Source organism: Eubalaena glacialis, chromosome 10 (genome assembly GCF_028564815.1).
Source record: "Eubalaena glacialis isolate mEubGla1 chromosome 10, mEubGla1.1.hap2.+ XY, whole genome shotgun sequence".
NCBI classification, from domain to species: domain Eukaryota; kingdom Metazoa; phylum Chordata; class Mammalia; order Artiodactyla; family Balaenidae; genus Eubalaena; species Eubalaena glacialis.
Genome location: NC_083725.1, coordinates 25,827,582 through 25,854,719, shown reverse-complemented (window position 1 = coordinate 25,854,719; position 27,138 = coordinate 25,827,582). Strand labels below are relative to the sequence as shown.

The 27,138-nt window shown below is 37.0% G+C and overlaps 2 protein-coding genes across 4 annotated transcripts in view; one reads left to right on the top strand and one right to left on the bottom strand.

Moving 5' to 3' along the window:
* Positions 1 to 21,248, top strand: part of ELMOD1 (ELMO domain containing 1) — a 101,413-nt gene extending 80,165 nt beyond the window's left edge. For all 3 annotated transcript variants that reach the window (XM_061202587.1, XM_061202585.1, XM_061202586.1), the window contains 5 exons: positions 1,055 to 1,188; positions 5,189 to 5,257; positions 8,704 to 8,754; positions 9,856 to 9,989; positions 20,078 to 21,248. In XM_061202587.1, the coding sequence (XP_061058570.1) occupies positions 1,055 to 1,188; positions 5,189 to 5,257; positions 8,704 to 8,754; positions 9,856 to 9,989; positions 20,078 to 20,250 (561 nt within the window). In that variant the 3' untranslated portion in view covers positions 20,251 to 21,248. The remainder of the gene's footprint in view (positions 1 to 1,054; positions 1,189 to 5,188; positions 5,258 to 8,703; positions 8,755 to 9,855; positions 9,990 to 20,077) is intronic.
* ALKBH8 (alkB homolog 8, tRNA methyltransferase) overlaps positions 1 to 27,138 on the bottom strand; it is a 253,312-nt gene that overhangs the window by 183,034 nt on the left and 43,140 nt on the right. The window lies entirely within an intron of this gene.

Sequence of the window (27,138 nt, the reverse complement as noted above, 5' to 3'; positions counted from 1 at the left end):
TTTTGTTTATAAAGTGAGATAATCATCTGAGGATTTGAATAATGCATACCCTCAAATTTTATCCTCTTCTCCCCTTCTCTTTATTCTCTTAAATATTTTTGAAGACTCCAAATAACTTTTGTAGAAGATTGTGTGTATGTGTATATATTTATACATACATACATACATACATATATATGTGTGTATATATATATATATATATACACACACACACACGCACACATATACACATACACACACACACACACATTTCTGTTTACGACCTAAAACAGAAAGATTGAAAACACCAGAATATACAAGTGTACATTCCATTGCCTTCAGAGCAATGAGATCATCACATATCATTCAGCCTCTGGAAAATTCCACTGTATTCTTATACATGAGAAGATGAGAGTGAAAGACAAGTAACCTCTTAGTTTTATTGCAAAATAGTTTTTAGGGCTTCCCTGGTGGTGCAGTGGTTGAGAATCTGCCTGCCAGTGCAGGGGACATGGGTTCGAGCCCTGGTCTGGGAAGATCCCACATGCCATGGAGCAACTAGGCCTGTGAGCCACAACTACTGAGCCTGCGCGTCTGGAGCCTGTGCTCTGCAACAAGAGAGGCCGCGACAGTGAGAGGCCTGTGCACCACGATGAAGAGTGGCCCCCGCTTGCCACAACTAGAGAAAGCCCTCGCACAAAACAACGAAGACCCAACACAGCCAAAAATAAATAAATATAAATTAATTAATAAAAATAAATTAATTAATTAACTAAAAAAAAACAAAAACGACAGCTGCTTTGCCAGCACAAAAAAATGTTTTAAAAAAAAATAGTTTTTAACCTCCCAGGCTCTCTGAAAAGGTCTTAGGGTCCCTCCTAGGAGTCTTTTGATCATACTTTGAGAGCTGCTGTCATAGATAATTGAAAGATGATCAAATCTTCAATTGTAATGTATTTGCATATATTCTGATTTCCAAAGTTCCTCTTAATAATGTAGTTTACTAAATTTCAGTCAATAAGGAAGAGTATTATATGTGTGTATATCAACAGGCTAATTTTTTTCTTTTCTTCAGTTATGGAAATTCTTGAAGCCCAATACTCCGCTGGAATCCCGGATTTCTAAGCAGTGGTGTGAAATTGGTTTCCAAGGTGATGATCCTAAAACAGATTTTCGAGGAATGGGACTTTTGGGACTATACAATTTGCAGTAAGTAAAATGAAGAGTGGTTGAGTTTTAAAGTGATGTCCTGGTCTCCTCATACTGAAATGTCAAAGTTGATTTATTAGTCCCAAAAGCCACTTACCAGGAGACTCCAGGAAAACATTCAAGTCCTCTGACTTGAACTCAGGTTCATAAAATTTAAAAAGCTATTACCATCTTCCTTTTATTTGGCAAACTTCATGGATTCTTTTAAACAAATCTCAAATTTATTTTTAGTTTTTTATTATGAAAAATTTCAATTATATTCAAAAACAGAGGAACGATTATAAAGAACTCCTTTTACACTGATCACCCAGATTCAGTAACTATTGAGATTTTGAAATACTTGCAACACTTGTTTTTTTGGTAGAAGTGTGTTAATGAAAATCCTATGCTGTTTGTTGTTTCACCCTAATATTTCAATATATAGCTCTAAAAGACATCAATATTACCTTACATTAACCCCAATGACATTATTACACCTAACAAAATTAACAATGATTCTTTGGTATCATCTATATCCCGACCATATTCAAATTTCCCAATTCTCTCAAATATGTCTTGTTACAGCTGGTTTGATCTGATCCAGTTCCATGTAAGATCTATGCATTGCACTTAGTGATTATATCTCTCTCGTTTTTTTTTTTTTTTTTGTCATCTTATTTTTCTTTAATTAATTTATATTGGAGTATAGTTGCTTTACAATGTTCTGTTAGTTTCTGTTGTACAGCAAAGTGAATCAGCTATATGTATACATATATCCCCTCGTTTTTAGATTTCCTTCCCATTTAGGTTACCACAGAGCATAGAGTAGAGTTCCCTGAGCTATACAGTAGGTTCTCGTTTGTTATCTATTTTATACATAGTATCAATAGTGTATATATGTCAATCCCAATCTCCCAATTCACCCCCCACCTTGCCCTCTTGGTAGACATACGTTTGTTCTCTACCTCTGAGTCTCTATTTCTACTTTGCTCTCTGGTCCTTTTTAATTAAGTCAGTCTCTCCCCCTCTGTCCTCTCCTTTTGCCCCTCCATCATGTCATTAATTCATGCAAGATTCTAGGTCAACTGTCCTATAAAATATCCCACAATCTGTATTTGTTTTCATTTGTACCCATCCCCGGTATGCCTTGAAAATCAGAGGTACTCGGAAAGGCTTGAATAGGTTCATGCTAACATCTTGGTGGGAGGCCTGCAGCATCCCCACTCTCAGTCTTATGCTGAGATGAATCAGAGGAATCACAGCCTAATGGCTCCGTTATAAAGTCCCCATCAGCCCTTTATCTAACCATTTCCTCCAGTTATCTTCACTGAACCAATTAATTATGCAAAAAGTGCTTTTCTAATTCTATTATTCTTCCCACAGTTGTTGCCTAAAATTCTGTAAAGACAGTTTCCTTTATTAAATATGGTTATTTGGTTTCTCTAAAATATAGGCAGGGGGCTTCCTTGGTGGCGCAGTGGTTAAGAATCTGCCTGCCAGGGCTTCCCTGGTGGCTCAGTGGTTGAGAGTCTGCTTGCTAATGCAGGGGACACGGGTTCGAGCCCTGGTCTGGGAGGATCCCACATGCCGCGGAGCAACTAGGCCCGTGAGCCACAACTACTGAGCCTGCGCATCTGGAGCCTGTGCTCCGCAACAAGAGAGGCCACGATAGTGAGAGGCCTGCACACCACGATGAAGAGTGGCCCCCACTTGCCACAACTAGAGAAAGCCCTAGCACAGAAATGAAGACCCAACATAGCAATCAATCAATCAATCAATCAATCTTTAAAAAAAAAAAGAATCCGCCTGCCAATGCAGGGGACATGGGTTCAAACCCTGGTCCAGGGAGATCCCACATGCTGCAGAGCAACTAAGCCCATGTGCCACAACTACTGAGCCTGCGCTCTAGGGCCCACGAGTCACAGCTACTGAGCCCGGGTGCCATAACTACTGAAGCCCACATGCCTAGAGCCCATGCTCCGGAACAAGAGAAGCCACCGCAATGAGAAGCCTGCGCACTGCAATGAAAAGTAGCCCCACGCTCACCGCCAACTAGAGAAAGCCCACACGCAGCAACGAAGGCACAACACAGCCAAAAAAAAAATTTTTTTTTAAATAAATAAAATAAATAAATTAAAATATAGGCAGGACAGCTGCTCAAGTAAATAAGTTGCCAATTTTCAGAGTGAGGAATTGATGCCCTAGTCCCCTTGTTAGTGATCAAACTTTTCTTTTTTTGCTTTATATTTTTAAATTATCACTTTAACTCCTGGTTTTTGTATGTTTATGTGATTTAATAATTGTGCTCATTATTTTTTTCATGCTTCAATTGGGTCATTTGTAGCCATTATTTTTCAAGAAAAAAGGAGTCCTTTTAGGTTGGTTCTTGTGTCCTTTGACACTACCCTACTAGTGAGGATAGTGATATATTTTTAAAAGAAAAAATGGCATTTTTAATGGCACCCATTTCCCCCTAAGATCTTTTATTTTAAATTTAAAAAGTTTAATAATCGCCCATGCTTTTTTTTTAAGATGGTAAATTTTTTATACAATTTTTAAAAGTTACACTCCATTTACAGTTATTACAAAATATTAGCTATATTCCCCGTGTTGTACAATACATCCTTGTAGCCTATCTTATACCTATAGTTTGTACCTCCCACTCCCCCACTCCTATTTTTTCCCTGCTCCCCCTCCCCACTGGTAAATGTTTTAAATGTTACACTATTATGTAATGTGAATGAATAAAAAGGTAAATTTTGATGACAAAGGTGGTGTTACAAATAAGTGGGTAAAGGATGAGCTTTTAAATAAGTAGAGCTGGGGCAATTGAAAATTAAATTAAAAAAATTTGAAAATTAAATTAAAAAAATCTCTACCTTGCCTCAGTTTACAAATTGAATGTCAGAAACAAATATTTACAACTTTTAGGAGAACATCTTTAAGATATGTGAGTAAGGAGGGATCTCTTAAAGATAAAAACCAAAAAAGCACAAACTGTAAAAGAAAAATCAATAAATCTCACACATTAAAATCAAAACCTTCTATAAGCCACCATAAATAAAATGAAAAGAAAGCCAAGACTGACACTCACATAATTGATAAAGGATCCATATCCAGTATATTATTATCTGTAGGCTTATTTATCTTATTTATTTGAGGACATTTTTAGATATACTGGACCAAGAAATGTGAACAGAAAAGCTATAAAAGAAGAAACCTAAATGACCAACAAAAGTATGAAGAGACTCAATTTCATTAATAATCCTAAACATGTTTACTAAATTTGCTGACTAGCTTTGAACTTTTCTGAGAGAAAATTTAAGAGGTTGTTTTATCCTTTAGATATATGCAGGAAATACACATCAAATTAAATGATACATGCTATATGTAGTTGTATTTTATAATTGTCTTTATGAAGTATTTTTTATGATATATTTTTGAGGGTATGTAAGCTTTTTGTATGTGGGAAGGGAAACTTCATTGCCCCTTTCTTCCCAGAACAGAATTTTTTAAACATCTCTAAGCTCCATAAGATATTTTCATCCAGAATTCTAACAACACCCCATGAATATTCTCCAAGAAAATACATTTGAACTTTTATCACCTCCTCTAGTCTCATCCTTTCTCTGCCCTTTGGCTGTCACAGCCTCTTACCATGTCCCTTCATCCAAGTTTCTTCTGCCTTCTGAGGGGCCTCATCCAGCCTTCCTAATAAGAATCTATACCCCTCATTAATAAGAATATCTTTGGCTCGCTAAGGAATGGTAAAGTTCATAATTAAAATTTCAAACCTACTAGAATCATTCCTAAATCTTTGTGGGTTTTACAACTACCCTATTATACTGTCATTATATTTGGAAAACTCTATTATGAAAAGCTGTTCATTCTCTGGAGGAGCTGACACAGGTTGTATGCTTATGCTGGTGTCCATCTCTGAATCCAAAATGGCCTCAAATTGGATTGAAATGAATGTATTCAAAAGATATGGAGTTATGGTTTTCTTTCCCTCCAACTGCAGGTATTTTGCAGAAAGGGATGCTGCAACAGCTCAGCAGGTCCTATCTGATTCTCTTCATCCAAAATGCAGGTAATTGTTGAAAATGAAAGGTGGATTAGGCTTTGTGGATTAGGTAGAATTAATTTCATCTCCTATATGGCTCTATTGATGAGATTCTCAAGAGAGTCAACCCACCAGAAGTGAGGCTTAAAGCTCTTTCAAACAAGCCCTTTTGACAAATGCTGAATAGGAAGGTTATAATGTCAGGTACTTGTTACAGGGTTTAGGATGTAAAGTGGCACTGTTCAAGTGAGATGTGTACTTGAGGGGTTGATAACATCTCTGGTGTCTAGGAAGATTGAGGAGGTGGGCATAGAAGAAGGAGAAAGCAGAGTATGGAAGAAAGAGTTCAGAGACAAGGGACCACAGTGGGGGAATAGAGGGAAGAATGGAAGTCTTGAAGTCAGGGACCAAGTGAGAAAGTCTAAAATTGCTGAGGCTCTTTTTTTTTTCTTAATAAAATTCTAGATTCTAAATTGTTTGCATTTTCATTTACCTTTCTAAATTTTTGTCTTTAACTGATTACATTAGGGATATCACTAAAGAGGAAATAAGGTATTTTTCTTTGCTTTTGTTTTTTCTTGCTTTTATGTTATTTTAGAATAAGTATGGGTAAGAATTTTTAAAGTAATATAAATTCATGAAAAATTTTCAAAAAGCAAACATTTCCCAACTTTTTATGTAATATAGTTCATTACGTTTGGGCTGTGTTTTGATGAAGGAAAAACCAGATTAGACTGACCTGATAGAAAATGTCAAAGAGCCTTTCTACAGCCATGTCTGTTGGAGAAACATTTTGAAACTTCACCTAAAGGCTGAACACATTACCACACATTTCTGCCCCCATCTACTCCAAGAGAGGGACATTTCATCTGGGAATTATGCTGCACAGAGCAAATCTCCTCTTCTATTAATGTATTTCTAATTGTATTACTATAAAGAGTGTATACATGCTTTAGTTACTCTTATTATAAGGAGTTCTTCTATTTTGTACTCATAGTTTTGTATCACTTTTTTCTCCTCAGCATGACAGGTTATCTTGTTAGTGTTCATGTTTGCTAAATAAGTCCCAGATTTCATCATACCACTCTCAAAATCTATAAACAGGTTGAATTTGTGGCTCCCCTCCCATCTTACTATTATACTTACTCTAGCTTCAATTGGCTAAGATTCATTAAATTATCCTATACTTCCCAAATTTATAATTATAATCTTTTTATAAGTTTAAATTTTCATTTTCTTTACGTTTTATTTACTTCGAGAAAAGCACTAAAATCATAACTTTTTCTTCATATATCACATGGTTAAAATCAAACTTTTAATTTTTTAACTACATTGTCTGAATTACATGTTTCTGTAATGTAGAGACTCTGAAACCTCTCTGATTAAAATTGGCTGGGGAGTCTGTGTGCACTGACATTCCTTGGAGAAGCATCAGTTAAAAGACATGAATCCTCCATGGTCCTTAGGAAGTGACAATAAGCTTAAAATATATTTTTTTTATTAACCATTGGAGAGGGATTGATTTTGTCTGAGCCATTCTCAAAGAAAGGCTTTATAATTTTATATCCTGTGTTGGCCACCAGAGAGGAATTATTTGAGGGTGTGATTACTCTTATTTAAGAAGAGACTAGTATTTGTGTGTGTGTGTGTATGTGTGTGTCTGTGTGGGCACGCACACACTTTGTCCCTCAAGCTACAATAAAATTGACTAGATGAAGTTCAAGTATTAATCACTTCAAATTGATGGTAAATGTCATTGAATACAAATCAGAATGTTTTGAAAACAGTACTGTCCTTCACAAATGTCTGAAAGAAATACATATTAACCCATAGTGATATCAACATAGGTTCTTTCAGGCCCTGAATATTTCAGGTGTTGAATAGGGAGAAGTCATAAATACTAAGGAAAGTTTTTCCTGTCTACCCTTCAGCAAGCATTATACGTTATTGCTCTTGTGAAGATCAATCTATTGAATTCTGAAGTAACTTGAGAGATAAAAGTAGGTTTAAGTTTAAGAGAAGAATTTTGATAGTTTGTATTTTTGTTTGTTTGTTGTGTGTGTGTTTCCTGAAGAGAGGAATTCCTTCTGTTTGGACCAGGATATCCTATAAGTAATCAAATGAGTGGAGGTCATTTGGCCTTTTCTTATATTTCCAATGCAGATAGATTTAATTTAACAAAATACAGAGATACTATGTATTTACAAAGCTTTGTTGAAGAGAAAATAGGTGCTTACAAATTTGTTTATATAAAATTTCTTAAATTTCACACCTAACTCATTTTAGTTTGGATATGAGTCTTTTAAGGTAAAAATCTCATGATGCCTCTTTGGCTGACTTGTTGGTTTGTTAATTGGCAGTTGCACTTTAAAAAGAAGTGGCTTATTTTAACATGAATTAAAGACAGTTACTTTGAATTAGAGCCAGTCATTTACAGAGTAGAAAGTAAGTATAGTAAAATAACAGTTTTGCATCATGTTTTTGTGGGCCTGTGCTGTGTGTGTGTTACATGTGTGTCTTTTAATGTAGTGTTTGCATTGTTTTATAAAGAACTCTCCTTTCTCCTACTTAGATGGAAGCTAAATGTTCATAATAACTCTAGTTTTAAAATTTTATTTAATTCCAAGGCTAACCACAATTTTTAGTGTAGAACACTGAACGAAAGTTCACATTGGCCACAAAGAAGAGTGCAACATGGTTCCTGCCTACAAGATACTGGCAGTATGGAAGTAGGTGAGAATAGGGGGAATAAGAAAGTACACGAAGTAATAGAATGCAAGTCAGTATTTTCAGAATGCTTTTATTATAGAACCCTTTCTTCAGTCTTATTCAGAAACTCAAATTATAAAAATGGATTAAAATGGAGCTACTATGATTTAGCTGTCTTAGCTGAGCCAGAGGAAATGCCACAACACCTGTTGGAACAGAATTTTTAAAACCTATAAGTTCCTCCTTCCCTTCTTCCCTCCCTCCCTCTCTCTCTTTTATTCTTTCCTTCTTTCTTTTTTTCACTAACTCAATTATTTAACAGTAAACATTTATTTGGCATCTGCTGTGTGCCAGACATCACAAATAAGGCTGAGTAGGATAATTGCCATGAGGGAAAACCAAAAGAAATGCAGTGGGGAATCATGACTGAGGTAGCATCTTGCTAGAGGAGGAAGTATTATTTGATAATTAATGGATAATATAAAAGAGTATGTTTGGCCTTTAGGTCTGTCTCTCACTGCTGTACTATAGTGAATAAAGAATAAGTAGCATGGCTTTAAATAATTCCATTTCTGAGCTCCATATAAATTGTATTGTGGCTTTTTAGTTAATAACATTTAAATTGATTAGTGTTTGATAACTGCGTTACAGACATCCCCACATCTAGTCAACAGTTTTAACAAAAACATTAAAAGAGAACAGGTATCAATTAGAGAAGTCTTATTTATTTATTTACTCATTCATTCATTCATTCATTTATTCAGCAAATTCAGCAAAGCAGAATGGGAGAAGAAAAGGATGGATAAAGCAATTGGGTGAGTGTGGGACTTCATATATAAAGGTTGTCAGAAGAGCACTGCAAAAAATGACAAGGATGAAAATGCACTTGTCCTGATGGAAATACATAATCCAGTTGAATTTTGGAAAAGACCTGTTTATATGTTTTTGTATTTACTTGTATGATTATATGATACTACTTTGCCTGTGACCAAGTGATGAAGTTTAGAAAGTTATAACTGTATGGAAATGATTTTCAAAAATCATAATTTGGAATTGTATTTGCTAGTCTTCTTTTAAGGATTTCTATGAAGTATCAGGCTATTAGTTAAAAGTTTACTTTAGAAGGTCTTTTTTTATAATGCCCCATTTCATCCAAAAATATTTCTGAGCAGAGAACTCCTTTTTTTTAATGTGCTGGATTTATAATACCAGAGAGGACTTAAGAACTCAGTTTCACTTCATTTTAGATAGACATGTAGAAAATGGACTAGAAAATATACCCTGAGTGTTAAGATACTAGTTAAATTTTTCCTCATTTTAAAGGTAATATAAGGTTTATTATAGAAAATTTCAAAAATATAGGAAAGTAAACCAAACAATCACCCTAATCATATTACTCTAATATACCCATATTAATATTTTGTGGAATTTCACTCTAGTTTTTCTGCACATTTGTGTGTAAAATAAAACTTGGCTTGTTCTATACATAATGTTTTATATCCTGCTTAAATAATGTTTAGGAGTATGGTTTTTACTAGTTGTAATATGTTATATGAGATTACCATAATTTATTTCACCAATCATCTTCTTTAGGATATATGAATAGTTTACATGTCTTTGCCATATAAATAATGCTGTAATGACTATCATTGCATATAAAGCTTTGTCATTTTCTGTTTTTTTCTCTCATATATTTGGGAATGGCATTACCAAGTCAAAGCATATGAACTCTCAATTCTTTTGGCATACATTATTAAAAATTTCTGGTAATTTATAAGATTCAGGGTTTTGATAAGTTGGGGAGAGAAGGGAAATCTGACACTCTGATAATAACAATTTAAATATCAAATTATCATTTTTTGAAATGCTTAACTTCTCATATGTGATATACAGTTGGTGTGGCTTGCACTTTACAGGTACTCGTTTGCAATTGTGGGCATCAATATAACTGATCTGGCATATAATCTACTGGTGAGTGGAGCTCTAAAAACTCATTTCTACAACATCGCTCCAGAAGCTCCAACATTATCTCACTTCCAGCAAACATTCTGTAAGTGTCCTGTTACTTAATTATTGATATAGGTTTCTATAGAACACTCTAGACAAGGGTTGAAGCTGAGAGATCTTTGTGATTTGGCTGCATTGGAGCCTTTGAACTTCCTCCTTTGGTTTTGATTTTGTTTTCTCATTCACAACCTACACATATTTTCAGGCATCATGAATCTTTCCTCGTTCCCAGCTCTTGCCTAATAAATATTCAATGTATCAACTTCCCATCTGACTTAAAGACATCAGAGATGTCTTTCTTCCTCTGATCCAACATGGCATAACACTTAAGAGTGCAGGCTCTGAAGACAGCCTGAGTTGACTCCCAGATCTACGTTAACTACCATCTCTAAGCCTCAGCTATCTCATCTATAAAAGGAGTCCTTTCCTCATAGAGCTGCTATGGAGGTAAAATGAGATGAGGATAAAAAGTTTTTTATTAGCTAGTCCCATAGTTAGTGCTCAGTGAACATTAGAAAGAGAAGGTGGTGGTTTAATGGGTGATATAGATGGTGGTAGAGTTGTCATTGGTATTACTTTTACTGCTACCACTACTAGTGCTACAGAGGGTAGTGTTTGCAGCCCTTTCTAAGTGTAGGTGCTAGTAGAGGGAAGTATCGTTGACCCTGAACCAGAGCCTTATGTTGTCCTTGCCTGAGGGGTATCCTTTGGGGTTGCAGTTGTGCTGAGGTTTCAGAAGATAAAGACCGAGACCGTTTAGTAGAGCCCTCAGATGCTATTCTCTAATTTTAGAGGCAGAATCCTAAAATGTAGCTGTGTGTCATTATGATCCTTGCTGGTCAGACACAAACTGGTTTGGAGGAACATAAAACGATAGTCTACCAAGTCTTCAAGCAATCTAAGCAATTTAAAAGAGAAATGTCTTTTAAACCATTTAAACCATGCTTACTGCACTGAGGGCCTCGTACCTGAGCTTTCTTAGCAAGAAAATTTCAAAATTCTTCTCTTTATGTTTCTTTCAGCCTTTTTTCTGCTGTTATGTTGCTAAACAGGTCTGCCACTCTTTCTAAGTATGGTTAAGACACAATCATTCCACCCCAAATCTACCACAGGAGAGTGTTGTTCCCCAGTTCAATTTTAAAATGTGATAAAGTCACAAGTTAACAGCCATTTACTTTATCTAAATTCCTAAATTAATAGTGATTATGTTATCTAGGATTCTGTCTTCTTTTACATCTGCTTAAGCAGGACTTCCAGTTAAAGATGACATAATTAGTGTATGCATTATGCTCCCTTCTGAAATTCCACTAAAGTTAATAGAAAGGAATTTTCCTAAGAAAGCATAAACCCACAAGGATAAAAATCAGAAACAAAGCAAGAAAATCTCATTTTGAAAGCTGGAAAACAGATTAAGTGGTAAATGATTTAGTAGTCTTGAGAGAGCAAATCCCTAACAGGTGGCATGGAAAGGTAAGAAGCAACCTGATTTATTCCACAGGACTCCCCAAAAGGTTCAAGAATTGGCAGCATTAGATATCTCAGAAATGAGGGTTAACATAATAAGACCAAAAATAGCAAGATTGCTTGAAAATACGTTAAGAAGCTCTTAGAGGCTTAAATCCCCTTCCCCAGGAGACAGCTTCTGTCCTTCCCTCTCCTCAGCAGAGGCTGGTGTACTTTACAGGGAGAGAAAAATAAAGGGTCTCTGGTCTGATGAGAATCAGGTACAGCTGATGGCAAACCATACTGAAAGTGATGATGAAGACTGAGACCCAGGCTCCTTCTCCTACCCAATTCCTATCACTTTGGCAAGAGACTGACAAGGGCCTTCTCTGAAATCTGAACATCCCAAGAGAAAATAGCTGAAGATGCTGACCTCTGGGTCTCCCCAGTGAAGCAGCCCAATCATATCACTCTACAGTCATGCTCACCATCAACAAACCCTACCTACGTGCTCAGAGCTTCCAATCAGCTTTGAATCCAGTTGGCTTTTTATTTAGTAAAAAATATTTACAGGTAGCCAAGTATTACTAGATGTTTGAGTGTGATGGTTAAAAACATGTCCTCAAATTCTTTGATACTCCTCCCATTAAAAGGTAGGTTTTTTGTTCCTCTCACCCAGCCCAACTGGGCTGACCAGTTGGTTGACCAAGAGAATAAGCAGATTTGACACTATGTGACTTTTAGGGCTACATTAGAAAAGTCTTTCATCTGTGGATAAAGAAGATGTGGTACATGTATACAATGAAATACTACTCAGCCATAAAAAAGAATGAAATAATGCCATTTGCAGCAACATGGATGCAACTAGAGATTATCATACTAAGTGAAGTCAGAAAGAGAAAGACAAATACCATATGATATCACTTATATGTGGAATCTAAAATATGACACAAATGAACCTACTTATGAAACAGAAACAAACTCATGGACATAGAGAACAGACTTGTGGTTGCCAAGGAAGAGGGGGTTGGGGGAGGAATAGAGTGGGAGGTTGGGGTTAGCAGATGTTAGCTATTATATATAGAATGGTAAACAACAAGGTCCTACTGTATAGCATGGGGAACTATATTCAATATCCTATGATAAACCATAATGGAAAAGAATATTTTTTAAAAATGTGTATATATATATGTATGTATAACTGAATCACTTCGCTGTACAGCAGAAATTAACACAACATTGTAAAACAATTATACATCAATAAAAAAGTTTTTTTAAAGAAAAGGCTTTGATCTAGAGATCAGGGATTGAGCTGCCTTTGGAAGCATGAGCCACCATGTAAGGTATCTGATTCCTCTGTGTTGTGAAAAAGTCCAGGACATACAGAGCAATCATATGTAGGTAATCTGACTGACAGTAAAGAAAGCCTCAGACATGAAAGAGAGTCTAAAACAGGCAGAAATAAAGCCACTATAAAGAAACAGAAACCATGCAGAGAGAAGAAAACTTCAAAAATACGTATCATTCAGAGACAATAAGCATGATGACTGGAGGAATTTTAAATCGGCACATTTAAGGAGGTTCCAAGAAAGCTGTGAAATGTGTCTCAACGGACACAATCAAGGCCTCAGGGGGAGCCCCTGTCATGGTTGTAAATGAGACGAAAGGGGAATGAATAGTGGCAATTATCCATAAATTCTTAATATCCACAAATACTCTTAGTGTTTGACATGAGTTATATTAATTTTTCAGTTAAGTAATCATCATTGAATAAAGTTAAGTTTAAACAGTTGTAAGCAACAGTATGCTGGATAAAATGTACACTATTTGACTCAACAAAATAAATATCATAAGTATCCTATATACCCCCCCCAAAAAAAAAAATGCATATCATTAATATCCCCAAGAGATAAGAGAAGAAATTGCTACTATGAAGCAAGAACAAGGTGCCATAGAAAGAGCATTCAGAGAATAAAAGAGTGTTCTTAGAAATTAAAAATCAGATAACAGAAATGAAATCTCCAAGAAGGATTAGAAGATAAAGCTGAAAACTTCCGGAAAGTATAGATGAAAAATAGAAAATAAAGGTTGAGAAATTAAAGGACCATTCTTGGAAGTCTTATAAAAGGAGTGCCAGAAAAAAGAACAGTGAAACTAAGGGGAGGGAATCAAACAAATAAATGAAGAAAAATTTTCAGAACTGAAAGATGACTTTTCATATTTAAACTAGTAAGCACCAGGATAATAGATTAAAATGGATTCACACTCAGGTCCATATCATTGTGAAATTTTAATACATAGGAAAGAGATGATTCTAAAAATGTCCGAATCTGTCACATAAAGAATTGGGAGTCAAGATGACATTGGATTTCTCAACAACAACACTGTATTCTAGAAGAGAGTGGAATAATGTCTTCAAAAATTTAAGCAAATATTATTTAAAATCTAAGGGAATATGATTTCCAATTTTGAATTCTATACCCAATCCAACTTACCAATTAAGTGTGGAGTAGAATAAACACATTTTTTTGAGTGCAAGGTCTTAAACATTTTACCTTCTTGTACCTTTATAAGGAAGCTCCTGAAATATATTTTTCCATAAAATAAGAGAGTAATCCTAAGAGGAATCAGTGAGGTACAGAAAGCAGGAAATCTATCAGAGAAAAAAGAGAAGAGAGGAGAAGAGAGGAAGAGAGGGGAGGGGAGGGGAGAGGAGAAGAGGGGAGGGGAGAGAATAGGAGAGGAAAGAGAAGAGAATCTTCAAGATGAGGGAAGTCAAAAAATCAAGCAATGGAAAATATGTTATTTAGAGCTATGGAGGTCAATAATCAAAGAATCAGCTGGAAGAGTTGAAATGCTGTTTTAAGGAAGCAGGAATTAGGACAGGAAGTGTTGCTGGGTTTTCATTTGCTCTTTGTAACAAGACTTATTAAACTATTTGACTCTATGTATAATTTGATGCTCAACATAACTAATTATTAGAGAAATACAAATCAAACTACAATGAGGTATCACCTCACTCTGGTCAGAATGGCCATCATCAAAAACTCTACAAATAATAAATGTTGGAGAGGGTGTGAAGAAAAGGGAACCCTTCTTTACTGCTGGTGGGAATGTAAGTTGGTACAGCCACTGTGGAGAACAGTATGGAGGTTGCTTAAGAAACTAAAAATAGGGCTGCCATATGACCCAGCAATTCCACTCCTGGGTATATATCCAGAGAAAACTATAATTTGAAAAGATACATGCACCCCAATGTTCATTGCAGCACTATTTATAATAGCCAAGACATGGAAACAACCTAAATGTCCATCAGCAGATGAATGGATAAAGAAGATGTGATATATATGTATATATGTACACACACACACACACACACACACACACAATGGAATATTACTCAGTCATAAAAAGAGAAGGAAATAATGCCATTTGCAGCAACATGGATGGACCTAGATATTATCATACTAAATGAAGTAAGCCAGAGAAAGACAAATATCATATGATATTGCTTATATGTGGAATCTAACAACAACAAAAAAATACAAACGAACTTTTTTACAAAACAGAGATAGACTGACCACAGACATGGAAAACACACTTATGGTTACCAAAGGGGAAAGGTGGGGAGGGATAAATAAGGAGGTTGGGATTAACATATACACATTACTATAAATAAAATAGATAACCAAGAAGGACCTACTGTATAGCACAGAGAACTATAATCAGTATTTTGTAATAACCTATAAGGGAAAAGAATATGAAAAAGAATAGACATACATATGTATAACTGAATCATGCTGTACACCTGAAATTAACATTGTAAATCAACTATACATCAATAAAAATTAAATAAAATAAATTATGTATAAGTTGAATGAAAAAGAAAATTTTAAAATATATACATCTTTATGACTTGTTAATGGAAAATGTAAGTCCCCTACATTTGTAATTACAGCTCCTACTTTGACAACTAGATGATTATATTTACTCCTGTAACAATTCTGACCATTTCCAGCAAATAATATTGAGGTTTTACTACAGATCAGATGCTGTGTTGAGGAAGACCGACATCTAAACAAATAATTAAAACACTGTGGGGAGAATTTTGTTATTGAAGAAGTAAAATCTCACTTAGTCTGGGGGTCAGGGAAAGCTTCCTAAAGCAAATTCCACTTTCCATGAGAACTGAAAAATAGGTAGCAGGAAATATAGCAGTGGTGGCCTAGTGGTCCAGTGAGAGGGAGTGGCACAGGCAAAGGCCACAAGACAAACAGTGTGGTGGATTCAAGGAATAGAGCATAGGATTTCGGGTGGTAGGAGGGGTGTCTAGAGATGACAGTAGTAAGAGCAGGAATGGGGAAGGGGGATATCTTGAAAGAGTTTTGTAAGCCATTCGAAAGAGCATAAACGTAGATAAATAGGATCCCTTGCTTTGTTTCTCTACCCCTCGTACTTAGCCTATTCTATAGTTACCATGCTCCTTAGGGAAGCCAGGGAAACAATTCTGAGGGAAAATAGAATGAGTTTAGTTTTAGGTATACCAGGGGTGGGTTCCTTTTGGGAAATAGTGGGCATTCTAATGAATAGTGGGCATTCTAATATAAGGTTGTGGAGCTCTGAAGAATTACAAGGGCAGATTTGGGATTCATTAGCATTAAGGAGAAAATCAGAGCCTACAGTGGGGAGCTCTTGCAGGAGAGAATCAAAGTTAGAATCATAGGAATTGACATATAAGAACAGGAATGTTTGTTTTGTTCACGACTATATCCACAGCACAGAACCTGGTACAGAATAGGTGCTCAGTATTTGTTGGATGGATGGATGGATGGATGGATGGATGGATGGATGGATGGATGGATGGGAGGCAAAAATATTGGCTGGTGTCCTTTTCAGGAGAAAGGAAGTCTAGTTACTCTGGAAAAATTTGGCATTGGCCTGAATTAATAGGCTTCCAAGAGAATCTTAACCTGGGTGAGTAAGCAAGCAGTGGGATTACTTTTTTTAAGGCCCTCACCAGGTTTTAGAAACAGCAGCAATCCCGCTGTGGATTGGGGTGAGGCAGAGGGACTCAGGCCTCTCTAGAAGAAGCAAACTGTGCCCTGAATTCGTTGTTCATCTATCAGACATGATCAGTTTTGCACCTCTTCTCTGTAATATTCTTGCAATTACCTGTGTCCTTGTGTCTCTGCAGTCTACTAACCGAACGCAGTGAAGCAAAACCAAGACACATTCAAGCAACAACAAATATGCTGCAGTCTTGGGTTGGAAAGCCAAATTATTATTCCAAACAGGTATTTCATCTAGGTGAAAGAATGTAAGAATATAATAGGTCTATCATTTTGACTTTACAGTATTATTCAGTGAGCACTGCACTGCCAAGTCAGTATGCTATGAAAATCACATTCATTCTAAAGCTCCACTGAACAGGCAGCTGCACTGAAATAAAGTAAGGTTAGGTGTAGTGAGCAGAAGGAAGTACAATAGCAAGAAGAGAAAAAAGAATTAATTTTTCTTTGACCTTCAAAAGAAGGAACTATTCAGTAGGAATAAGAACCAGAAAAAGAGAATACACTGGAAAAGGCAGCTGATTTCAGGTACTGGCTTCCAGCTTCCAGCTATAATTGTGTGATCGTACACCATTCAAGTATCTCTTCTAAACCCAATGTCCTCATCTGCATTACCTATTCCATAAAGCTGCTGTAAGAATTAAATAAGAGACTATAAGCAATACCCTGACCCCTCTTTCCTCCCTCTGCTCTTCATGCCATTTTGTTAGCTTCCTTAGCTAGCAAATCATCATCTGAAATTGTCTACCTTGGTCCCTCTCCAAGAAACCGAGAATTGGGGGGCATAAGAACTCTACCTTTTTCGTGTATCTGTTACATATTTGTTAATTGGCAGATGGGCCAACTGATCAATTGGCCAAATGAATTTATGAACACTGTAATGTTATATAAATGAGTAGAGTTTTATGATTATGGTATGTACCCTGGAAGCCAAGCCACCACGTCTACATTTTGATTAAAATCATGTTATACAGTGTCTAATTATTTTTCTGATGGGATAGAGAGAGTCCTAGGGAATCAGTTTGCAAGATTTACACCTTGACTTTTGTAGTCTTGAGAGGAAGGAGAATGGTGTTAGATTATTAACCACCCCTCTCCCTTCTACTCTTCTCCTAGCCTGTCTTTTAAACCTTTCAAAATGTTTTCCTGTAGTTGCATGTAAGGTAGAAAAATGGTGAAACCAAAGGGATCTGTATTCTTCTAAAACTCTATGCTACCCTCGATCACCTCTAGAGTGAGGATGTACATTGTGGAAAGTGAATTTCTCATTAAAGTATTTTTCACAGTGCCTACTTATTATTCTCAATAGGGGTAAATAACTTATTAATCATGAGATACCAATGAGTTGCTTTTAATTCATCAGTATTGGAAACCTGACTCTATATACAAAAGAGGTCAGGTATGTTTATTTGAGCTCAGAAGCAAAGTCAGGAAAATTATGTGTGTATTTTATATAGCAAGGAAGAAGAAATTATAAATGATCATAGATTTTATTTAGAACCATAAAAATTATAACATTTAGAAAGAAACCAAGGGAACTTGAAAAGAAGGCATCTTCTAAACCAATGGATCTCAAACTTCAGTGACATGAGATTCATCTTACTGAACTGCGATGTCTGGTTGAATCTGGGAGGGTCTTCATTTTTTACAAGTACCTCATGCCATTCTTGGGATACTTTAGGATAGACAGATGATTGAATTCTTTTGGTTGAATAAGATACGAGATGAGAGGAAAGAATTTCTGTTGGTGTGTGCTGAAACAACCAGGATGATAAACAGACTCCAAGTCATGGCATATGAGAAATGGTAAGAAGAAATGGGGATGCTTAACCTCATGGCATAAAGGGCACTTCAGGTACTTGAGTTGGAGAAGGATTGAATTTGTTCCAAGAAATATGGGGCAAGAAATTTTGGCCCAGTGTGAGAAAGCACCTCTAAAGAATCAGGTTCTTCATTCATGGACCAGACTAATGTCAGTGTTGTCACCAGAAAAGTTCAAGACTGGGTGCTGCCACAGGGAATCCAAGCATCAGATGGATCAGAGACAGATGGATGGCTCCTGGGATTGCTGATACCTCTGATCTGGGGCTTCTCTGATATGGTCACGTTCTCACTACAGTGGCAGTGGGGCCTGACTGGTGTAGCCCAGAGGCATTTGGGTGAGGGTTGGTATGTGTTCCCATCTGAGATGTTAAAAGCAGTCAATATGTTAACTTGTGTTAACACAGATTAACAAAATGTGTTAATGTGTGGAGAGAGCCCAGAGGCAGTCCAAGCCTAGAGGAAATGAGTCAACCCAAAGAAAAAATAAAATAAATTCTCTCTCTCCTTACTACCCTTCCTCCTATAGTTGAAGAGAAAGACCGTATACTTAAAGATGTACAAGCATACTTAACAATGTAATGAATGAGTAACCAGGTAAGTTTGTGGAATTAGACTCACATCTGGCAGTGTGTGTTGGGGGTAGGAAGGAAGTTCATTTCTAATTTTGTATTACAGTGAGATATGAATACAGGTTTTAAAAAATCTGCTTATGGAACTATGTTAAAGGTTATCCCATAAGTAGCTAGTTAACAGAAAAACAAAAGCTATTGAATTTTTTTTACTATTAGAATTGAGTATATTTGTTCCAAAGTTTTCTTCCCCTGCCCTCTGTCATCTCTGCTGCTTACTCCTTCCCATGAAGGTGAAGGGCTAGGATTTAAACCAGGTTTCTGGCTCCAGAATCCTTCCTCTGAACTATCTTCTACTGCCTTCTAATGTTAAGACAAAGTAAAGCTTATGTAATGTTTGGTTTCCATTTTTCTAACTAGTATTATTTCCTTAAATACTTTTTTTCTTATTATAGAGACACTTGAGCTTGCTTTTGCTTTACTACATGCAAATACCTATTATTGTCTTTTAAAAAGCTATTCACATTTCAATTCTAAATGAGGCAGGAGGGGTACAGTGGGGAAACAATACGATAAGTAGGTTCTCATATCAAATATTTAACATTTATTCCAAAAATGTTCCCAATCCACATAACATTTTTGAGACAAAAAAGTATTTGAATATGAAATTATGCTTCAGAGCAAAGATGTCTTATTAACAATTTCATATAGTTTAATGACCACTCTATTGTTCAGAGTTGATTTACAGTTTTTATTGTCTCAGAATAGATTGTCAGAATGCATTCTTTTGATTTGTCAGGGTAATTTAAAACTTTACTCAAATCAAATATCAAGAGAAAAAAGGCTGAGTGGAGTACTTTTGAAAAATCACACCGTTATGTTAATTTAATCAGGAGGTGAAGAATGAAGTAGTTACTGTCAACCTTTCAAAATATGTTCCAGTTGTTATTCATATTCTAGAAATGGCAGAATTGATTTTTCTTCCTGCTTGAGCAGAGTGAGAATAATTCTAGGACCAATTGCAAAAATCTTGCAGGTTGGTAGCTTCTACTGCACTGGTTTTAAAGAATAATTTTAACAGTAGTATTTGCTGTATTTTGATCTTGTCTTTGAGTGACATGGTTGCTGTTAGTTGGTCTGACATCTTTTTCAGCATTCAGGGTGATTTTGAATATGATTAAGGATTTTTTTCCCTTGCATTCTTGTCACTGTCTTATCTCTAACAGGCTATTTGATGCACGAGTTTCATAAGTTTTGGATTGAAGAGGACCCCATGGACATAATGGAATTTAATCGTGTGCGGGAGAAATTCCGCAAGAGGATCATAAAACAGCTGCAGAATCCAGACATGGCATTGTGCCCACACTTTGCTGCCTCAGAAGGTTTAATCAACATATAATCACCCACACTGGTTTTAATGGATACCCCAGGACAGTGCCTCATTATTGTGTTAGATCTCTGCTTAGGTCCCAGCTCACACACTGAATGCACACACTGATTGTATGCATGCCTGTTGGTACAGTGTTTTCATATCTTCGTCATAATTACCAGATCCCCAAATACCACAATTTCTGCAGTATTTGTCATCCAGTGACTGCTCATATTGTGGCATCATGCAGTGTTACATCTTGCCTTGACACCTGGTATGGAGAGAGTTTTCTATTTTTTCAAATTGGCTTCCTCTCCCTCATAATTTAGTGTTGAAGAATTGTATTTCTCTAGCTGTATTTTATATGTAAAAGATTTAGCTGAATTTTGTTCTGTGAAAGCCTTTAAATTTATTGATATGTTTCATGACTATAGCTGCTAGCTCTTCAAGCCAGGTTCATGCTTGGACCTCATTCCAATAAAGTATGACTTGAAAATAATACAAACAGACACATGATAAGACCAATCATTCTTGCAAATACTGCTGCACTTCATGAAAATGTAACGAGGCTAACAAGAAGCAAATTTAGGTAGGTGCTGTTTTTTTTTGAAGTACCACAGAATTATATTGTAATTTACCCCCAGTTGTAATTGTGGCATAGTCATCTGGACATCAAATTATTTTATTCCCATAATTTTACTGGCTTGGTTGCCTAAATATGTTTATGATGCTTGGAGCCTCAGAAAAGAAGTATGCACACTGCAAAAGCTCCAAAAGCTTTTTCACTGCCTGCCTCTTGCTGAACTCAGAGTTATACCCTGGCACTGTTCTGATCCAGGCATCTTTGCTTGGGGCACTGAGTGCTGTCTGGTTTGTTGTCTATGTCAAGAGGTAATATTAAAAAACAATTTGCAAGAAAATATGTTGCCAGAGAAGAACCTGAGCTATGTCATTCTGTAATATTTCTTGAAACTAATGACCTTGTCTTTTATCAGTGGAAGAAATAAATTGCTTGGAAGGAGAACAAAATCAAGTCATTTCAAAACTGCTTAAAATCATTTTAAAAACCATGATTTAGTTTGGAATTAATTATGATTGTAGTCTGTTGAATAGTATTTACCATGGCATTTCATACCCATGGTATTTTATACCTTCAGACTATCAGTTTTAGTATTATTAGATGTTTGTGTACTCACTTGTTTATTTAAGTGAATTTTGAGTACTGCCTAACTCAGTTATGAATAAATTACATGTCATTCTACTGTAATGTATAGTGGATTTCATTTTAATATTTTTGTGCTTGTACAGCTTCTGAATATGCAGATATGTGAGTGGGTAGAATGTCAAAGACAGACAACCTGAAGCTGAATATAAATCATGCCATCGTTCAGAGTAATCAGGTGTGAATTACAGTATGTCATGTCTGAGAGACTGCTTTTATTTAACTAATCTTGAGGCCTGGTGTTGCTTTAATGAAAGAATAAGATCAAGCTTTTTCTTTGCAGCTTCCTCTGAAGCCTGATTTTTCTACTGCTAGACAGCTGATACAGAAAACATTAAGGTGCCTGTTGTTTCCTGGTCCATTCTAGCTCCTCTGGGATTTTGCTGTTCTTTCCCTTTCAGCTGTATGCCAGGTGGCAGGATTTTGCATTGCATCTTTTATAGCCCTGTGTCCTTTCTTAGAATGGGGAAAGGAAGGAGTTAGTTAAAGCATGATATATACCATGAGTAGTGACAAGAATATATATTCCTCTCCAGAGTAAGTGAGAATTTGTGAACCCAGTAAATGGCCTGTCTTGGGAGCCCTGAATTTGCTGTAGCTGCTATATATGAAGGTGTTCTTCCATGTTCAGTACAGCCTTTGAAGCCGCATGTATGCATTGCCTCTTCCTATCCACTATGGTCCTGTGTCACTGACATGGCTTGATAATATGTGGCATCTATACCAGCTCATGTCTCTTCTGTTCAAGTAGAGATAGTTGATGGTAACAAAGCTAGGAGCTTTCCCTCCCAGCTCCTTGAATGATTTCTCTCTGTTGTATCTTAACATGGCTGCACAATTTTAGGATGAACAAACTCTGCCAGCTCCTTCTAGTTCTGAGTATTATTAGATTTCTTGTTTGCACCTCTTTGTGGAAGATGCATTATATCCTGTAATATGAAGTGAGGTGAGAAAAAAAAAGAGAAGAAGCTTTCAAGCCATTAAAAAAAGTGTGATGTGTTTGTGTTTTTCCCTTGAGCATTTTTAGTTTGCTTATACTTCATTGAACAAGAGTTGACCACTTAAAATGTAAATTATGTAGCATGTTTCTACCAAGTTTTTCAAAATACTACTTGCTATGATAAAAACACATTCCAGTTTGCACTACAGAAAGAAAACTCTTTGAAGCACCATTTCTGAAAATTATGACTTCAATCTGACTTTCCTTCTCACAGTTCTTGTTATTGTACAGAAAAAAATATTTTTTGCTTGGTAACGTACCATCTTTTCTATTTGAAATGAAGCTTAAATATATACCAGACCTAAAAGATAGGTCTGGAAGATATATCTTCCAAACCAGGACACTTTTGAGAGAAAAAGAGGATGTTGTTAATAATTTCTTTAGGACAATAGGGTGAACTGGGACAGTTTGAGGAAACTGAGATGTTAGGTGACTGAGAGACAAAGAGACAGACATAAGTAGGGATCGTCCACCCACCACTGAATTAGACAAATGCAACCTAATTTCTTCACTTTCTAACCTCTGGCAGGAGAAATACATCATAGGGACATAGACATTTTGATGTATACTACCCAAAATCTTAAAGACCCATCAGAGTTATGGGCTTGATCTGAGCTGGCAGGTCAGCTGAACAGGCTGGGCTTATAGGAAGTCAGCAATGGGGAAATAAAACCTGGCCATCAAACTCCATGGCCACAAATTATCTTGATCCATAAACATAGGGGGCCATCCAAACTGAACAGGAATGAGGAGGGGATCAGGGTTGGTGGAGTGTGGGGCTAGGGGATGGGAGATGGAGAGAAGAAAAAAAGAGACAGACAAAAAGGAAAGTGTCAGCTAGGCCCATAGCAACATCTAGGAAACTTTGAGCTGTGGTGACACGTACTCCAACAAAGCAGTGCCTTTGACTCTTCAGGGAGCTTGACAGAAGTAACTGCTCTAATCTAGAAACAAAATGGCAGAAAAGCAGAACAAAGTATAACATCAAGTCCTAGAAGATGAAAGAGATACTGGTATGGATTCCTTTTCAAGAGCTAACATTTAGTGAGTTCTGATGCCATGTGCCAGGACTGTGCTAGCCGTTTCCTTGCATTATCTCATCTCCTCAACAACATACAAAATGAGATTGCATGCTTGCTTTTCTAGACAAACAGGCTTAGAGATTTAAAATATATTACCAAATGTCTCAAGAGAAAGAAAACATCAATGAGGTATTATCTCACACCTGTTAGAATGGCTATTATCAAAAAGACAAGAAATAACAAGTGTTGGCGAGGATGTGGAGAAAAGGGAGCCCTTGTACGCTGTCAGTGGGAATGTAAATTGGTGCAGCCACTATGGAAAACAGTACAGAGGTTCCTAAAAAAAATAAAAGAACTACCGTAAGATCCAGAAATTCCACTTCTGGACATTTATCCAAAGGAAAGAAAAACACTAACTCAAAAAGATACATGCATCTCCACGTTCATTGCAGCATTATTTATAATAGCCAAGGCATGGGAGTAACCTAAATGTCCACTGATGGATGAATGGATAAAACATGATATATTTATATACACAGTGGAATATTATTCAACCATGAGAAAGAAGGAAATCCTGCCATTTGTAACGACAAGGATGGATCTTGAGGGCATTATGCTCAGTGAAATAAGTCAGAGAAAGACAAATACCATATGATCTCACTTATATGTGAAATCTTAAAAAAAACTTTTAGATACAGAGAACAGATTAGTATTTGCCAGAGGCATGAGGTGTGGGGTGGGCCAAATGGGTGAAAGTGGTCAAAAGGTAATAGATATAGATAGATAGATGTTAGATAGATAGATGATAGATAGATAGATAGATAAATGATAGATATAGATAGATAATAGAGATAGATAAGATAGCATAGCAAGATCTTAAACCCAGGTCCTTAAGCCTTGACTTAATCATTATGCTATCTACCTAATTGGAATTATTTTCTACTGTCCAGTGTAGATTATAAACACATGTACACACCTACCGCCCCAAGTGATAATATTCTATATGTAAATAACATTTCTTGCTCAGATGTCTGTAGGATGAATTCATACTTGCCATACTGTCCCTCAGGACTTCCCACATTTTTGGTCAGAATTTCTTCCTTGATACAGAAAGAACAATTCCGACAAGATTGTGAGCTCTGAATTCCTGATCCTTGTCTCCCCCCAAGAGCAATGGAAGCCTGCATAACTCCTTCTGCCCCCACTGTGGGAAACCTCAGCAAGGTGGGCCTTGCAGGGCCTGGCTGCGATATACTCAGGGCATATCTGTGGAAAGAGAAATTCATAGAACTTCAAACATGTGAACTCTTTGTAAATAAAACATTCCTTTCACTGCCAAGATTCTTGTGCCCCATTGACCTGACTTAGCCTCCAGAATGCTATTACTCATAGGCACACTAACATGTGTGATGTCATCTGTTAACATCCCTGGGATGCTTCACGGAAACCAGAGTAGAGTAGCAAAAAATAAAATGTTGACTTGGTACTTTTCTATTATTTTATCTATTATGTATCTAGCACTGTGGTCTGCCTTGCAAAAGAGGCTATAGAAGAAAGTTGATGGCAACTAGGAAAGTGTGGCAAAGAGAAGAGAAAGGTGAGATTAAATTTGTAAAACAACAGTTAAACCCCCTCTGTCATGCAAGGTGAGTTAAGGCGGGGTTGGGGGGGGGGGAGTCCCTTCATGATTGCCACCTACCATACAAGGGCTCAAGTGAATTCCACATCATCCCAAGACATGGGTTTGGAATAGATTTTACTAGGAAAGTTTCTAAAGCAAGGATCAGTAAGAGAAAAAAAGGTGTGAATGCTTCCCATTGTCCCAAGGCCACCAGGGCCTGTGTGCTGTGACACACTGTTGGTCTGGGTTCAGGTGGAGAGCTCCTGCCCCTTACTGTTCTCATTTCTTTGGGGGCAAACCTGAAAGCAACCTTGGCAGAGGGAATGATCTGATCGGTACACTCTGTAGCCACACAGTCTGGATCTGGTTGCCAGCTGCCCTGTCCTGTAGACTTTGGGGTCTATGGGATGCTACCTTGAAGAAGGAAATCTCTGGTCCTCAGGGAAGCTGAGCTTGGATGTAACCCCTTTTGCTGGGAGAGAGAAGAGCCTTCAGGAGCATCTGGTTTGTCCCAGAAGCCCAGAGAGAGCTTGTGAGTAATTTTTTGCCAAATCTCATATCACACCCATACACTTAATTCTAGATGTATTAGCTCTTCTGTGTCAAATATGTAGCAATTACTGTGGAACAGGAACATCAACAGCCTCAAGCAGTATGATAACAAGAGTTTTTACTATTTATGCAGAGTACAGCAGGAAAAAACTAGCAAGCAGAAGACCCATATTCCAGTGTATGTGCTGCTAGCTTCCTTAGGCCAATTACTTACCCTCTCCGACTTAGCTTTTACCGTCTGCAATGGAAAAATAATGACAGCTCACTTTCAGAAGATTATTGTAAGAGTAAAAATCAAATAAGCTATCATTAATTAAAGTGCTTGGGAAACTCCAAAGTACTAGTTAAACACATGTCTAATTATGGTTGGCTTTTATCTATTTGGTTTTTGGCTGTGAGCTTATTCTAACAGAAAATTAAGCTATAAAATTTGTCCCTGTAGCTTGTGTCCCACATTAATTTGATTCAGCAAGCATTTATTGAGAACTTACTTTTGTGCCAGGCACCATGGCAAGTCTGGGGGAAAAATGGAAGAGAATATGGTGCCCTTGGTCTCATGGACCTCATAGTCAAAATCTACTGCCTTGCTTCTTGAAGCCTGGTCTTTAGACCACCAGCATGAGCACTGTTAGAAATGAATCATTGAAGCCCCCTCCCAGACCTACTGAATGAGAAGCACTGCTCTAGAGGATATTGAGGTTTAGTCTCAATTTTTAATAGTTTAGAAGTAAATCAAACACTTCCTTTGTTTTCCCTCAACTTACTTTGTCAATGTAACTTGACCCTGTGCCCACCTCTAACAAAGGACTACATGTTTTGTTGTCATCCACCCAAGAGGAACAAACAGGAGTTAGTATGGAGAAAGTGGAGGGCTGTTATGGGCTGGATGTTTGTGTCCCCCCAAATTCATGTGTTGAAATCCTAACCCCCAATGTGATGGAATTAGGAGGTGGGGCCTTTGGGGGTAAAACCCTCATGAATGGGATTAGAGCCCTTATAAGAAAGCCCTTATTAGAGCCCATTCTTTTTTTTTTTTTTAAGTAATTTAAGTTTATTTATTTTTTATTTATTTATGGCTGTGTTGGGTCTTCGTTTCTGTGCGAGGGCTTTCTCTAGTTGCGGCAAGCGGGGGCCACTCTTCATCGCGGTGCACGGGCCTCTCACTATCGCGGCCTCTCTTGTTGCGGAGCACAGGTTCCAGACGCGCAGGCTCAGTAACTGTGGCTCACGGGCCCAGTTGCTCAGCGGCATGTGGGATCTTCCCAGACCAGGGCTCGAACCCATGTCCCCTGCATTGGCAGGCAGATTCTCAACCACTGCGCCACCAGGGAAGCCCTTAGAGCCCATTCTTATCCTTATAAGAAAAGACAGGATAGAGCTTTCTCTATCTCTCTCTCTCTCTCTCTCCATACCCTCTCCCTTTCTCTCTCATTCTCTGCCCTGTGAGGATACAGTGAGAAGATGGCCATCTACAAACCTAGAAGAGTGTCTTCTCCAGACA